This window comes from Dermacentor albipictus, chromosome 2, assembly GCF_038994185.2.
Source record: "Dermacentor albipictus isolate Rhodes 1998 colony chromosome 2, USDA_Dalb.pri_finalv2, whole genome shotgun sequence".
Lineage (NCBI taxonomy): Eukaryota > Metazoa > Arthropoda > Arachnida > Ixodida > Ixodidae > Dermacentor > Dermacentor albipictus.
The window spans coordinates 166,155,302-166,170,760 of NC_091822.1; the positions used below are offsets into that span (position 1 = coordinate 166,155,302).

The following is a 15,459-nucleotide window of genomic DNA, read 5'->3' on the forward strand; positions in this document are numbered from 1 at the left end:
TGACATGGCTGCTGATAAGGTTGCTGGGCGATGTTGACGTCACAGTGAAGAGGCACACCGGGCACACTTTGGGACTTAGCTTCACGGGCCCGAAGGTGATCTTCACGGGCCCGTGAAGATCACCTTCGCGAACAGAAATGGAAATGGGAACCGCAGCGGCAGAAGGAGACCAGCGACGACGAGCGGGCTACCATGCACGATGCCCCTCGGTACACCGAATACCGCAAGGAGGAAAATGCTCGACGTCCAGGCGGCTACACCGGGGTGGTGTGCAATCGGCGCGTCGACTCCCGAGCCGGCAGCATTGCAATATCGATTTCTTGGTCTACGCGAACCTCTTCTACGCATGCAGAGAAAATGGAGAACCTAACGGCCCTCTCTCCAGCGAAGCCGACTGGGAAGAAGCACTCCGGAGCCCATCGCTCCAGACACAACTAGAGGCAATCCAGAGGGCCCGAGAAAGGGCGGAACATCACGGCGTTCCTGACCCGACTTGGACCAGTGCCTCCTCTAAAAATAGAGGAGGCACTGCTTGGACGCGGCCAGCGGCTTCCGCGGGTCCCCGATAGGGGCCTCCGCTGAAGCTCCTCAGGATCAAATAAAGTTCGTTGTCTGTCTGTCTGTCTGTCTGTCTAGCCATACACAGCTTTGCTGTAAAATATGTAACGAAGGCGGACGCACGCATTTATTCATGAAGGCACATACCAGTACAAAATAAAAAGGCAAATTTTTTGTTGTGATCATTCTGAGGCCCGACGATAGCTCAGCAGTTCAAAAGCTGCTGCCTTTATCTACGGCCAACTCTCAGAAAGACACCCTTGTTTTGGGCAAATTAAAATGGCGCTGGCACCACAGTCAAAGGTTTGTTGTGCGGTCGCTCACTATCCACGCGCACAGTGTCATCTCGCCCCGGAATGAAGCACCACTGGGTTGCAGTTGTGAAGTCAGAAACACATGTGAAGTCCGCTGCAGAGCACATGCTCTCGTAGATGGCCAGATGAGCTTCCCAAGACCAGAATGCAGGCGCTCGCAGCCTGTGTAATTTTGGGAACCGCTAGTGGAGTCGGCTGTTGAGCTTGCGATAGTCGAATTTGTTGCCTCTCGGTACCTTCAATCAATCAAAAGAGGCGCGCGGTCATGGTCGCGGCAAATTGCACTGCATTTTTGACCGCTTCGACGACAAGGTCCCGTGAAGTGCCGTCTAGGATGATCAGCGCCCAGCACTTAGAAAGGTAACCAATGGCCGCGTCATGTAGCGAGCAGAAAAAGTCACGAGTGACGTTGTTCAGAGCAGTTTCGGTCCTTTCAGACATGGCTGCATTGGCAAGAGAGGCAGTTATTTGGTCTGCATAATTCAGCAGTGCTATCACAGCGGAATTGGGGATGGCCATTGTGCCAATGAGATCTCCAAGCCTCTCACGGAAAAGCATACCTCCAATCTTGAGGGCGTACTTGATGTTTTGTGCACCCACCGTGGTTGTGGGAGGCTCGCCGAACGTGAGCTCAGGCTGTGTGGAGCTGTCCTTAATGGTGTTTACGTAGAGGAAGCTGTGGCTTGGGTTGGCGGTGAACTCTATCTGTTGACTTGCTTGAGTAAACTCCACGACGATGTCAAGAGACCTCTTGGACCTCTTTGCCGGACTGGGAGAGCTCTGTTCTGTCGCCCATCTTTCTTGCTCTGGCGTCGTACTGTTTAGCTGGGCTGGAAGAATGGAACGTATGTTAACACTACTGAAGACAACGTCACTAGCGTGGATGCGTGCCGTCATGCGCGCCATTGTCGACCGGATCTTAGGCTCTCGTCCTACGCTGGGCGTAGTCTTCATCAGCGTCGTCTTCATAATGTTCCTTCAAATTTCGGCAAGTACCCACGAGGGGGGGAGGATTGATCATGGTCCTGAGTGGAAACATATGAACTTCTTGCTTTCTGTTGAATTATAGATCTGTATACCATTCATATTTCACTGATAGTAAATATAAATTATTTTCTGCTTCCATTGCCGCGAGCGTCTCGTATTTAGCTCGTGCGCACTCTTTCTTGTATTACCTCGTACTCTTACCTCATGTGGCACGAGAGTCATTTCAGGAACCGCCCAACCTTTATGCGCAGGCACGTGTACAAGACATGGTACCCTGTATCTGCCTTTTGAACACTCACCCTATTATAAATGACAAATAAAACTTCAGAGTACTAAAAGTTACAGCTTGAGTGATATTAATTGTGAAGAAACATTAGGAAGAACTCTGAAGCAATAATTTTTTAACTTGTTTTAGCAGTAAATAGCATATGTAACGCGGTCCTGTACAAGTGGCTGGGGGCCAGGGACCACATTTTCTTAAGTTTTGACTGGTTGCCCAGATGTTCTCGTTTGAGTGCCCAGTTAACGGCTCTGGCTTTTGGCTCAAGGCCATTTGAAGGTCGCCGACAATGGAAGCTAAAATTGTTTCCTACTGGTTAAATGGTTAAAGCACTGGGCTTCTGTTCTGCAGGGACCTAATTCGAAACCAACCACTGACAATTTTAATTGTTTATATATTTCATTCCTAGGGAATTGTCGATGTCACCCTCAAGGTTGTACATATCGCCAGAAACATACAAATTGCAAAGTATGGAGAAGCACTGAAGAAAGCTATTGTATTAAGAGCTGTGCGTATTTATTCTGACTGCGCTTGTGTATGACAGCTAAGCGACCACACTAATGAAACTAGCCGAAGTATCATGACGCCTACACCTCCAGAGCCCCAAAAGTGTAACCAATTTGTAGGAGTCGCTACTGTAGTAAAATATTTAGCATGCTCCGATTCCGTTTGTTTTCTACAGTTCAGACCTTCACCTAACAAGACAAGTCGTTAATGTCATGTTGCCGGTGGCCATGCAACCCTTGGCAGCCAGGTCCTGTATAGTAATATAATGCAGGCACTGAAGTTGCTCAAGTTTTCAATGGTGCAGCAGCTGACTGCATTAGTGAGCGTTACATTTGTTTTCGACGTCAGGAAATATACTGTACATATGTGTCAGAAGCCTGTGTCGCAAGGAAATGTGCAGAAGCTGACATCAAGGTTGCTCTTTGAAAAGAAGTAATGACAGCCACACAGTGTTTACATAAAATGGTAATGTACACTGGAGTTTTAATATTATTGGACTTGGTAAAGGTATGTGCTATGTACATGAAGTTCTGCCTGAGCCTAAATGTGATGTCAGCACGCAGACTTCCTCCGCAAGATGACCTTCCCTTTCAGAAGCTGAGACAGATGGATCTTGACTTTGCCGCTGTCGCTGGTTTTCTTAACCCACAACTGCACAGGAGAAATGAAGCAGTGCACGTTCAGTTATGTGTCACAGCAAGTGTTAGTGCTAGCAAAATACTTGGAGTAATGTAAATGTATCACTATAAAAACAGTTTGACTTGGAGCAAGCTAAGCCACGCAGCCAATATAGTGCAGAAAAACACAGCTTATATAAACTGTTAATAAGCAATGGAATACACCCTTTGTCTTGTGTGTCTAGAACACAGGTTTATACAAGGAAGAAGTGCAGTCCTTGAATGCTGTATGGGAGCAGCTTTCTGTTTATGCTGTTTGAAATTTGTGCTGATGCCTTGATTTGGATGCTGTATTTACCAACTTATGATAATTTGGTCGAACCTCTTTGTAGTGAAGTTGCATCCACCAGGAAAATACCTTCGTTATATCCAGTTTCCATTATAAGCATACATTCTTTATACGTTGACATTGGCCAGAAACATTTTAGATTAATTCAACAACTATATTAATGTTTTACTGCACTGTGGTGCTTAACCAGCCACTATAAATAGTGACATTAGTATATGCACTCTCCTACAAATAAGCTCACAGCAGGGACAGATGCATACACAGACAGTATAGTGACGCAATACACATAGCAACATCAGCAAAAGTGTGGTGCACAGGGAAGAAAGCAGAGCTCAAGAAACTAGCACTACAAAGCTTAGTAAATCAAAGGACAATTTGTTTTTCAACGGGCTTCAATTGCTATACAGCACTTTACCGTGTATGAATGATGGGTACTACTAGTTTGTTCATTGTTACTACTGGTTATGCATCAGTGTTATGAATGCAGGTGTTTGCAAAGTTAGGCAGGTAAGTTTAGACATTTATGTCATTACTCACTCATCTTACAAAATATAAGAATAATAACTTAGTGTTTCGATTGGTTTACAAGAAAGAACCACAGAAAGGCAAGCAAAAGGTGTTATTCACACGACTAGGGCCTGCCCATCGGTAACTAGTACAAAACAAACATTAGCAGTAAGCAGAAATTTACAGTTATACATCAGCAAAAGACATAAGATGCATAAAATAATGCTGTTCCAGACAACATTTAGAAGTTTTTCCACTTTGAGTTAATAAAACTTTTGATTAAGAAAAAGTCCTGGTAGAACAAATCTTGGTTTGATGTCTGTGTAAGCAATAGCTTGCACATTTTGACAATAGACCCGCTGCAGATTTTGGTGATGAACATGCCCCTCAGAAACCAAGGTCAACCTTGCTGAGAAGCAGTACCCTCGGTCAGCATTAAAACATGTTCAATCGCAAAGCACGACACAAAAAGTGCCACGTCACAGCAGTATGGTGAGAGACGCATAGCAAATTTCTTGTTGCCGTCTAAGAATGGCCAGTACCCATAATGGATACAGGCCATTCTTTAAATGTGATAGCTTTTAGAGGTATCACTTTAAAAGAAAGGATGGTACAACCTAAAGTCTTTTCAATTTGTCACCCTGTGCTCCCCAGGACTGCTGGACGCACTACTTTCAGCGAATGAGTGTTAACATATGGAACATCTAGGACAATACCAGGCAGTCCTGAACTGCAAATCAAAGTGATTCTCAGCTGTAGCACACTGTACAAAACAGGACAAGCAAATAAGACAGGCTGAAAAGTGAGTATGCACAACATCTTACTTCTGATGTGCCCACCGCTGAGATGACGCCGAAGAAACGGCCCATGTCTTTCGAATCCACGCAGACGGACTGGCCTCTTTGATAACTAAAACAATAGACAGCACTGTAGCTTCAAGTTGCTGATTGTGCTTCGAATGATTACCATTTTCGCTCGTAGAACAGCTTGCCATCCTCTATCCGGGCTTCAATTGCATGCGAGCCATGATCCACATTTCCGTATTCTTCAACTGCACAAACAGGCAGCAAAGCAAGTTCAGACACGACAGTCCTGAAAGACTGCACAGCTCAAAACTGCTCGATTCCACAACTCACAGTCCAATCTCTTGTTAAGGGACGGAGTCTTCCCCTGAAAAAAGCACCAAAAGAAGCAATTTGTGAACAAGTTGATCCCAGGAATTTTTTTATTTGCCAAACCATTTTGCAAGAGAGGTAGAAACTTACAAAATGTTACATTCCAGCAACCTAGCTTACGAATAAAAAGGAAGCGTACAGGCAATCATGCAATCAAGCTTTAGTGCTACAATCACTTTTGCGAGATTTCAGACAACTCGGTAGTGGATGCGTCAATTTATACGGTCAACAGCACTCCTGGCGCTGTGTAACGATAGCAAGCCAGACACAGTGCCAGGAATGCTATCAATGATATGCTTACAGTGCGGTGCTGAATCACCCAACATCTCGAGAAAGTGACAGTACTCTCTCAATGTGATCGCCCAAGGATAGTGCCTTAGGAGTTACAAATGGTACTACATCGAAACTTTGTACGCTCAGTCTAAGAGCGGCAACGATGAATGCACGGAAAGACGCATCACAATAAGGAAGTCTCCGAGACATTTTCAGAAGTTAAAGGTTCTTTTTATGACAGAAACTTGTCCGGAAACTATCAGACATGCATGCATGGGTGTGCGTGTGTAATGGGCTACATATCAATCTGGAGGCAGCAATGGTGCCATCTTAGTAGCAGCAGGGAACTGAATGCACCGTAGCTTTGACAATATTGAAATGCCCCTCCCCATTTTATAAAAAAAAATGTTTTTGCTAGCCAAGAAAAGCACAGGGGGCAGTGTGGAAAGGCATTTCACATACCTTGTTCAGCATCTTCAGGTCGTCAAGTATTTCACCATCGTCCAAGAGGAAGTTTAGCTGGGGTGCTGGCGTCAAGGCACAATAGCGCATTGCAAATGCACTCAAGCTAGCACACAATGATCTACAAGGATGTGTCTGGCCATAACACATTGATAAAACTGAATCTCCTTATGGCAAACACTCATGAAAGTTGCTGTCCACTAAAAGGAAACTTTTTTCTTAGAAACAAAGCCCCTCGCAGTTGAAAAAAAAGGAAGTCCTAGTCCAGCGTAGATTCCTGAAGAATTCATTTACGCACTCAATGTTTCTGCAAGAAAAAAAATCCCACGGAGATGTACGTCAATCTGGCCTGTAAGGCAATGTGTTTGTCTTCTCTTGTCACAGCCCTGTTTTTTTAGCACTGCTTCCTTCAAGTTAAACCTGAGCAACTGACACATCAAAGACGCTGAAACTGTACAAGCAAGTTCTCAAACCATTGGTTGGAAGTACTAGGGGTTTGCTTGCTGGATGTTCTTAGTGATGATTCATTACCAATGTCGCCTGCGTGTTCTCGCCGATACCCTGGTCATGCAGTCACTTCAGGGCTTCTACGCAGGCTGCGTTGCAGGATGGCGCCATCAACTTTCACTGCCGTAGCCACAAAATTTCCCAGCTGACCTCCATGATGTAAGAAACAAAAATGAGATTAGTACTGCCTAAAAACAAATGCATGGAGAAATTGTCTATTCGACTGAGGTACTATACGAAAAGCAATATTTATTTTGTAGTCATTCATAACTATGTTTTTAGGTGCAATTTCTGGATTCCAACGCACGTTGGCGTTCACCACACCAACATGACTGCAAAACTCCCCTAAACAGGTATGCTGTAAACGCTGCAAGTGTATTCCATCTACCGTGTGAAATGGTGATAGCAATAGCTGGTGCAACTCTACATAACCACCACTTCTGATTGTTCTTTCCTCTGCTTCACTTAGTGCCATGACAGGTGCTGTTCAAATACTGCACCATTCCTATGCTTTATCCTCTCTTTCCTTTTCTCCATTCTATTTTACAATTAAGCTTTCTTTTTTTGTAACAAATATTACAGCTGGTAGCTAGAACAGCTACTAACTTTATTATTTAACATGCAAAGACCTAGTGTTTGCGATGTAGGCTACTGCAATACAATATTGTAGTGGTAAGTGTGCTGCTATGACAACCTGCAGAAACCTGTAGCTCAAATGCCATGGTTGTCATAAAAGTAGATCACATGGCAAATTACATTATGCCAGTCATTGTCATCATTACCACTGTAAATCCCAGAATGGCTTCTTCATGCTGCTTCAGAAATGCTGTAGAATATGTCTGGCACAGTTGCATGGATAATGTGAACAGAACACAAGCATCGAAAAGATATTAGGTGAAGTCTTTCGCCTCTTTTCGGGCATGGGAAGAGGATCATTTGGTCTTCTGCGCAGTTTTCTCGTTGTCACAGACTTCACCTCCATGGAATCTGCACACCACGGCAAGCTGGAACCTTAAACGAGACAACTTCAGTGCAGCTGGCAAAGAAAAGGCAAGCGAGCAAGCAAACAGAAAAAAAACTCGAAATTCAAAAGAAACCAAACCAACACACATGCACTACAAAATTGAGAACATGCACTTGAAGAAATGGTAACATGAACAGCATATTTCTTGAACAAGCACAAGCCAATAAGGTCAACATGCCAGACAGCCTCCACGCCCCCCCCCCCCCCCTCCCCTAAGCACTGAACTAGCAACTCTTTTAACTAGAAACACAGCTTCCGCCAATTAAAAGGGCATGCATAAATAGAGTTGTATAGAGCTGAAAGCACAGCAATTATTGTTTGTAGGCACGTACAGTAATCCAACTCATGCGTCTTTTTGGCAGGTATTACGCATTCAGCTGCTGTTGCTTCATACATCCACTCAAGTAACACTGTTAATTAGTCAAATAAATTGGCATTTTTTCTTCCACAAATTTCCCTGCAAAAAGCTAGAAGGGGCAACAACGTATGGTCATGATCAAATGATGCCAGCTTGTAATGGCCTCAACGAAGGCTAACTTGTTATGACAAAACATGGCTCAACAGACCAACATCTCTCATCGTTTAGATTTTGATAACAGTCATTGCAGGTCTCATGCTGATGGCCTTTACCTGTTCTCCTTCCCCTCAGCAAAGTAATGAAGCATGCAATGTCATTTCACTGCAGTGAAATAAGCACAAGATTGTCACTCATCTTAATGAAGTTACGGGCTGTGCCATGGAAACTAAACCTAAAAGTTTGTGGTCATCAGATTTCTCTTCAATTCCTATTAAAGGTAAACCAATGCTAGAATATATATATATATTTTGAACAGCGGAAGATTCACCTGCATTTGTAGCCAGACAAATTTGTATGAATAGATTACAATAATGATTACTCGGAAAGCGAAATTATTCGGATATTAAAAAAATAGTTTTCAGTGTTTCAAATGTAGTATTCTGAAGCCACCTCATTAAATTTAAAATTAAATGGTCAGAAATGTCTTACAAAACAAAATTCATGGGCCATTCACAGTCAGAAACTGCCTATGCTTCACACTGATGCTGCTGTGTGTGTTGCTAGCTGCCACTGCAAATTACCGTATTTACTTGCATAATGATTGCACTCGCGTAATGATCGCACCCCTGAATTTTGTCGTCAAAATTTGATTTTTTTTTCCCTTTTCCGTGTAATGATCGCACCCTGAACTTGTTGCAGTGATGTGTCGTGTGCCAAGTCTAGCTAATGATGATCATGCTTACCATCTGTCAAATGCTACGTGAACGACTCTTGAAGACATACCAAGCGGTCTGCACACACCCAACATACTAAGCAGATGCCCCATTTCATTCCTTTCATCCCTTTCCGCACTTACATGAAAAAAAAAAAAATACTACAATCAAACTTGCCTCGGCCTTATTATTTGTAGGCTTCATAATGGTTTTTGTCAACAAGGACAACGTAAAGGGCGCTTTCCATCCTTCTCGTCTACACTCATGGACACGCAACAAATCGTGAGCAGCAACGATAGTGGCCACGTTTCTACTGATACGTTAGAAGTGTACTCTATTTATACGCCGATGCTTGTAACACAGCTAAGACATTCGCCCACCCTTAGCGGAAACGTGCCACATCAGGATAATAGTGAAGACAAATGCCGCAGTTTCTGCAGCATGCCCGCCATGTGTTTCTATATCACTGGCAGCTAAGCACACCCATCTCTGTTTCTGTCCCCTCAGAGTGGACATGGCTACATTATAATTATTGTTGCAAACTTGCCGATACTAATGATATTATTCATTACTGACATGGAAGAAACTGTTTCAATGCGCTTAATGTACTTACGAGAAGAAAAATAATCACGTTCGGCGCGTTCGGCTTGCTCCACTGGCTGGCATTTTTGTTTTCATGCCCCGCACTGACAGATGCTGACAGTGGCAGCCTCCTGCTTGTTGACCCATTGTCATCCCGCAGTAAATGTGGGATGAAAAAAAGAAAATATTTCTTTTTGTAGGATATTTAACCTGTGTAATTACCGCACCCCTGAATCTGCGTCAATTTTTCTGACAAAAAAAGTGCGATCATTATGCGAGAAAATACGGTAGTTCTGATGACCCGGACACTGCAAAGCGACTAATTCATTTGTATACATGTTTCTGCACCAGCTGTGGCCTTATATCTGCTCGAACATGATCCTGAGTATTGATCTGTGTGTGCAATAACACACATTTGTTTCAGACTGTGCCTTAGTTAATTTCAGATAGGCCAAACTAAACCTGTGGCCCTTACAAGTTTGAATTAATGTGAGTAGGAAACTACACAGTAATAACAAACCTTATTTTTCTATAGCTCTTGGGGATGCTTTACCCAACTCTGACTGTGTTATATGCATGCTAATGCTTTAGTATCTGTTATTTCTGCATGCGATAATGAGGATCTCTGTTAAAAATCATGTATCACTCAAATGTGCATGAGAACGCCATGCTGTGGCAATGAACAACTATGGCATGCACACAGACTGAGAAGCCAATCACATGAAAATGGCATTAGCCTACATGCTAACAGCAATGGTGTGGCTTTTTAGTGCAACATGCTCCGCAACAGTCTTTCAAGTCATGCCAAAGTGGCTGCATTACTCTCTGGCTGCATGACAATGGCACAGTCTACATGACATTAAGATTGTCTTTGTGACAAGGACACTGACCGCAAGGTGCAAGCCTACCTCCGGTGAGCTCAATGGTGCTCCTCTCTGATTCCACCATACGTCGTTTCTCTTCCAGTTCCATTATGAGCGATTCACGCAGGTCTATCTTTTTCTCTTCAAACTCCCGGACAGCTGCTTTTTTCTCATGGATGTATTCTCGCTCCACACGCTCAATCTACAACGGAGGGGTTAGAGGATGGGAGAAGAAAAAGAAGAGCTATGAAGAGATGGAAACAGCGAATCTGACAATAACAAGATACAAAGAGTGCAGGGTGGTATCCTTCAACACCGTGCGTTTTGGCTGTGCAGGGCTTTGTGTAAACTCTCCAGCTGGTTTGAGAATGTGTGCACACCAATCACTGATTTGCACTGGTAAAAATTAACACTGGTTGCTTCTGAAAGAAGTCCCAAAGTTGAGAAAAGTTGCGATGGGATGTTGTGGTACTCATGAGCCACTTGGCCATCGTTCTTGTCTGGTGCGTCCTCACAATTTACAGTGCGCTGTCGCCGGTACTCAGCGCATTAGAGGACGAACATGCATAAGTGCTCTGAAATGCTGGTGCTTGAAACAAGGCGCAGTAGTAGTAGATCTAAGGTCCCTAGATAAACAAGTTTCAAGGTAGCGCCATTCTTTCATCTAGCTGCCGTCCTCCTCATCCTGCTGTGCTTTCACCACTGCCCATGCGTGATTGGCCTAGTGCGATAATGAAGCATTTACATGTGCCCACACTGATCACCAGCGCCCCCAAAAGGTTGCAAAGTTTTTTTCACGTAGCATGGTTTACGCCAACATATGCATGAATAATAGTTTACGGCACAGAATGCAGTTTCTAAGTGATTATTAATAATAAATTTAGTACAACTCAAATGAAAAGCTAGTTGTCTTTGCACATGTTAAAAGCAAAAGTTATGGTGCTAAGCAGACAAGGAAGAGATGAGACACAAACAACACATACGGGCACCACATATGTCACCTGTATATGTTGTTTGTGTCTCAACTTGTCTGCTTAGCACTGTAACTTTGGTTTTTAAGTCATGAACCAACTAGCTCTACAACAAGTTTTGTTAAGAGGTTTGGAACCTCGGGGGCACCAGCAGCGCTCCACGTAGTAGAAGAAATGGAAGAGGAGCGAAGTGAGGAAGGGGAAATAAGGCTACCTTTAAATTTATCTGGCAACCATAAGAGACAGTAACACACCTCGTGACATTGGAAGACCTCGTTCATGAAAAGCCGCTCTTGGTAGAGTTGCTCAATCTTGCGCAACCGCTTGACGTACTCGGGGTGGGTGTCGTCCTTGAGCTGTGCCAACTGCTTCTTCAGAGTGGCGAGCTTGTCCCTGTACATTCTGAAAGAAAATCAAGCCATACCATGTCAAATGTCTGTTCAGTTTTCAAACTGCAAGAACTGGACATTGTATTAAAGGAAGTATACTGACACGACATTTGTGACTCATCATTTGTGTCATTTGTTCCCTCTCTTTAAACAAGGTCTAATCCCTCTAAACCCAAGAAATTATACTGGTAAATGTCAGAGAACCCTAAATAAATTACAATTATATACTTCTTTATATGAACTAGCTTCAGTTACGATATCTGCGTTGTCGATGCGGCATGATGTCACAATAAATTGGCTCACTCCGTTTCTGGAACAGCTTCAGCTGCCACAAGTGAGCACAGCTCTTCTGTTTACTATAAAGCAGTAGCTTTTCTTAGCTCGTTCCCCAGTTTCATGCCCTTCGCAGCGTCCTGTCATGGCCCCTTTAACCATTAGCACTATTACCAGATCGGTATGTCGCGGATGTTACCGTGGCATTGTTACCCATATCGATCTGATCACTCAGAAGGAAGCAAAGGTCGGGGCTTAATGGACTTGCACCGTCAAAGCTCAGTTCCCTGCAACACCACCAGATAGTGTTGCCTTCCGCGTGAATAACTCCACGCGGGTATGCTGACTGTTTCGCTACCTATAGTTTAAAGGCATCCAAACACGTTGGTGTGCACATGTGCATTGGCTGCGCCACAAATTCGACCTCCTTGTGAACCTGTAGCAGGAAGACCTTGAAGGCAGCAAACCATGGCCCTTACAGGAACATGTGCTGGAGGTGGCAGCAACACAGTGCAGGGCAGCTGTCGAGAAGAAATCCACCCTCCAGCTCTACGGTGCCCAAAGAAGCGATACAGACAAAGAACAGCAGCTGTATAACATCAAAGGCAGCGCGCTGCTCTTTAAGGAACGGGTGCGAGCCTTACGCATGCTGGTCTACCGCCACTACTTTGATCCTACACCCACAGCAGACGCTGCGGAGTGCAGGACCTGCGGAACATCTAATACTTCAGTGCTGACAGGCCTTTTCCCAGCGCCACAGATGGCACTACATTTGCTTGGATACTGGGCTTTGTGGGTGCATCAGGTGCTTTGAACACTGATGTTGTATTGCCTGGCTCCAGTTCTGGTGGCAGGCGATACAGCGGTAAAGATGTGGACTGCAAGAGTGAGTGAATGACGCAGTGACTCCAAGCACTGGTCTTCCCTTTCATGCAGTGTCTTCCGCTAACTTTTTCTCTCTTATGTGCAATGATTTCATTTTTATTTTTTCTTCAATCACTTGGCTTGGCTACAGACTCTATAGCTGCCGGATTCAAAGGGAATAACCACGTCATCATCAGCACAGTTGGTGGAACCCACCAATCGTGCATGCAGTATCATGGAAGCTTTGTCACAGCATGATCATGCCTCACATTTCTCTTTGCGAGTCGGTGGCGGTGTGGGCATTTTCTATGGAAGAAGCAGAACTTTTAGATTCCCAAGAGATACTGTGAGCTCAAGATCAGGAGTGAAAATGCCTAGCCCACACCACAGCTGACGTTCAAAACATTTATGTTAACACAACTGTAACCACTGTGCAAGTTTTTTTTTGTGATTAATGTCATCATACCAAGCCTTATCGCTACACATATTCTGCTCTGTGTTATGACGTCACCAGTGGCGTAGCAACAGGGGGGGCCGTGGGCCCCGGGTGCAAGGGGCCAGTGGAGGGGGGGGGGGGGTGTCATATACGTCTGAAGACACCCCTCTTTCCGCCGGCTACACCTGGGGGGAGGGTGACAGAAGACCTATGGGCCCCGGGTGCCAGACGACCTAGCTACGCCACTGGACGTCACATTAGTGTTGTCAATGGCAGGTCTGGTGTTTGGTGATAAACTTTGCCATCAAATTATGTCATATGCAAGGTGAGACGCATGTGGTAGAGTTTTCAACAGCTTCCAAACAGGGTGTCTGTTATTACACTGACATTTTAATTTCCCTGATAGTTAGTTTCCCTGACTGTCTGCAGGAATATTCCCTGGCAACCTGACATGAGAACAGCACAGCAATAAAGAGAAGAGTACACACACAGAATACTTAGCGCACAATAAACACAAAGCAGGTTTTCGTGATGAAAATTAAATAGTGCCCCAATATCTGATACATCAACATGGCCTTTCACGACTCAATTGCAAAAATAAACATGAAGAACAAAGAAACTGTGCACTCCATAAATACATATACACCTAGAAATCAAGTTGAAGGAAGAACTGTTGATAAAGCACACCAACCAAGGGATACCTACTGTGCGGGTAATCTAAAATATAACATTTATGGCCCTCCCACGAACATGAAGAAAATTCTCTGGGGCATACAAACGGTAATTTACATTAACTGCAACACTTGCTAGCTTCAATTCCAAAAAAAAAGAAAGAAACAGAAGAAACTGTGAAAAGATTTGCGGTACGCCTGCAGAGTACAGAACTTAAAAGGGGTGGAATAAGATCATTTTAAAACTAGACCAAAACGAATTTTTCTTCAACAGCGAGGAGGGTTTCTTTTTGAGAAACCGGGAACGGTTTCCTTCGTAGCTTAGTGCTACAAGTCGGGTAGATGCCAATTTTCCCTTTCAAAATTCATTTTCGTCTACGGAAACGGCTCTTCACTGCGTGAAACCATGGTGAAACACTGGCTGACGTCGCAAGATTTCCGAATTTACGACCAGCAGCTACTGCTGCGCCACGCGCGGCGTGAGCCGGCAACGATACGACGCTATGAAACGCGTTCCCGCAATCGTAGGAACGCGCTTCAGAATAAACATTAGCAGCGTACATGGGAAACGGCACAACCTTAATACACGTTACGCTGTGGCTAAATGGCGTGCACACGGACTCACTGTTCTTTGATCTCGGTACATTCCTCTTCGCGCTGCTTGACCATGTCCGTCTCGCTTGCATCTTCAGTGTCTGTGATAGATGAAAGAGAAGAAAAAAAAAATTCAGACGGAATAACTGCGTGCGGCAGCGCTGCCTGCAACAGGCAGCGCATATGTGTGCGCCAGAACATTACAGTTTTAAACTGCACGCCGATGAGCGCACTGCGTTCTCAGCTCAGAGTCTGAGGTTCCATCAGTGAAAATTAGATCAATGTTTACGTCAAATCGCTCGACAGACGGACGGGCTGACGATAGATGGGACAGCGCTGCACATCTAGCTGCTTGCAGCCGGGCCTTCTGCCAGCTTGGAATGCAGCCACGTTCGGAATGCGTTTTGAAGTTACGCGTCGCTTGGTCAAGCTAGCACTTTCGTGTTGGTCTTTTACGCTCGGCCCTGAAGTCTCGGGGCGGACAGTTCTGATATGAGAAGAAAAATAGATGCACATGACGGTCACTGTTTTCCCACCTTCATCCGAATCCCTATCGTCGTGATCCAGAAAGTCGTCGCAGTCGACGCTGTTGTCATCGTTGCAATCGACGTCGTTGCCGCTTTCTTTATGCATGGATGCGAAGTTTGCCAAGTCCTGCAGGTACATTACAACGAGATCCCTCCGGGTTTGTAGTTATTGCGCGGGCAGAAACAACCCGTCGCACAAGAGAACGAAAATGCAGGTGAAGACGAAAAGAAAGCAAGCTAACTCGCCCGAGGCGCTGTCCGTTCCCGAAGATCCGAGCTCGACCACTGAACGACAACAAATGTTCCCATTGGCTGAGACAAACTGCGGCACACAAAATGTATTGTGACGTAATTAACGTCCGCTTCGCGTTTTGCATGTATTGTAAAATTATTTCCACCAAAAACCTAACTTCTTCATACATTAGTTAATGTAATATTTTATTTCGGCAAAGTGCAAGCTGTAGGTGAATACTTCGTTTATTTGTTCCCAACGTACTTC

The 15,459-nt window shown here is 44.5% G+C and overlaps 1 protein-coding gene across 6 annotated transcripts; it reads right to left on the reverse strand.

Annotated features, from left to right (window-relative positions):
* Positions 1-3,098: 3,098 nt before the first annotated feature.
* Positions 3,099-15,283, reverse strand: LOC139046712 (sin3 histone deacetylase corepressor complex component SDS3-like). Of its 6 annotated transcripts, none has more exons than XM_070534365.1 (10): positions 14,970-15,283; positions 14,465-14,534; positions 11,461-11,608; positions 10,263-10,437; positions 7,428-7,523; positions 6,030-6,091; positions 5,256-5,289; positions 5,086-5,170; positions 4,944-5,028; positions 3,099-3,297 (listed from the first exon to the last, which is right to left on the reverse strand). In XM_070534365.1, the coding sequence occupies exons 1-10, from the start codon at positions 15,097-15,099 to the stop codon at positions 3,199-3,201; spliced, it is 984 nt and encodes a 327-aa protein (XP_070390466.1). In that variant the 5' UTR covers positions 15,100-15,283; the 3' UTR covers positions 3,099-3,198. The 6 variants fall into 6 exon arrangements, with proteins under 6 accessions (XP_070390466.1, XP_070390464.1, XP_070390465.1 ...); XM_070534363.1 differs by having other exon boundaries at positions 7,428-7,547; XM_070534364.1 differs by having other exon boundaries at positions 7,428-7,547; positions 10,281-10,437; positions 14,970-15,279.
* Between the last annotated feature and the right edge of the window lie 176 nt (positions 15,284-15,459).

Bases quoted from the DNA above. Each gene is read 5' to 3' on its own strand.
- LOC139046712 (XM_070534363.1), bottom strand. From the start codon at position 15,099: ATGTACCTGCAGGACTTGGCAAACTTCGCATCCATGCATAAAGAAAGC. The intron at 6,092-7,427 runs ATATCTTTTCGA...TGACGCCAGCAC, and splicing joins GAGGCGAAAGACTTCACCTA to CCCAGCTAAACTTCCTCTTG. The intron at 5,290-6,029 runs GTATGTGAAATG...TGCTTTTTTCAG, and splicing joins ACCTGAAGATGCTGAACAAG to GGGAAGACTCCGTCCCTTAA.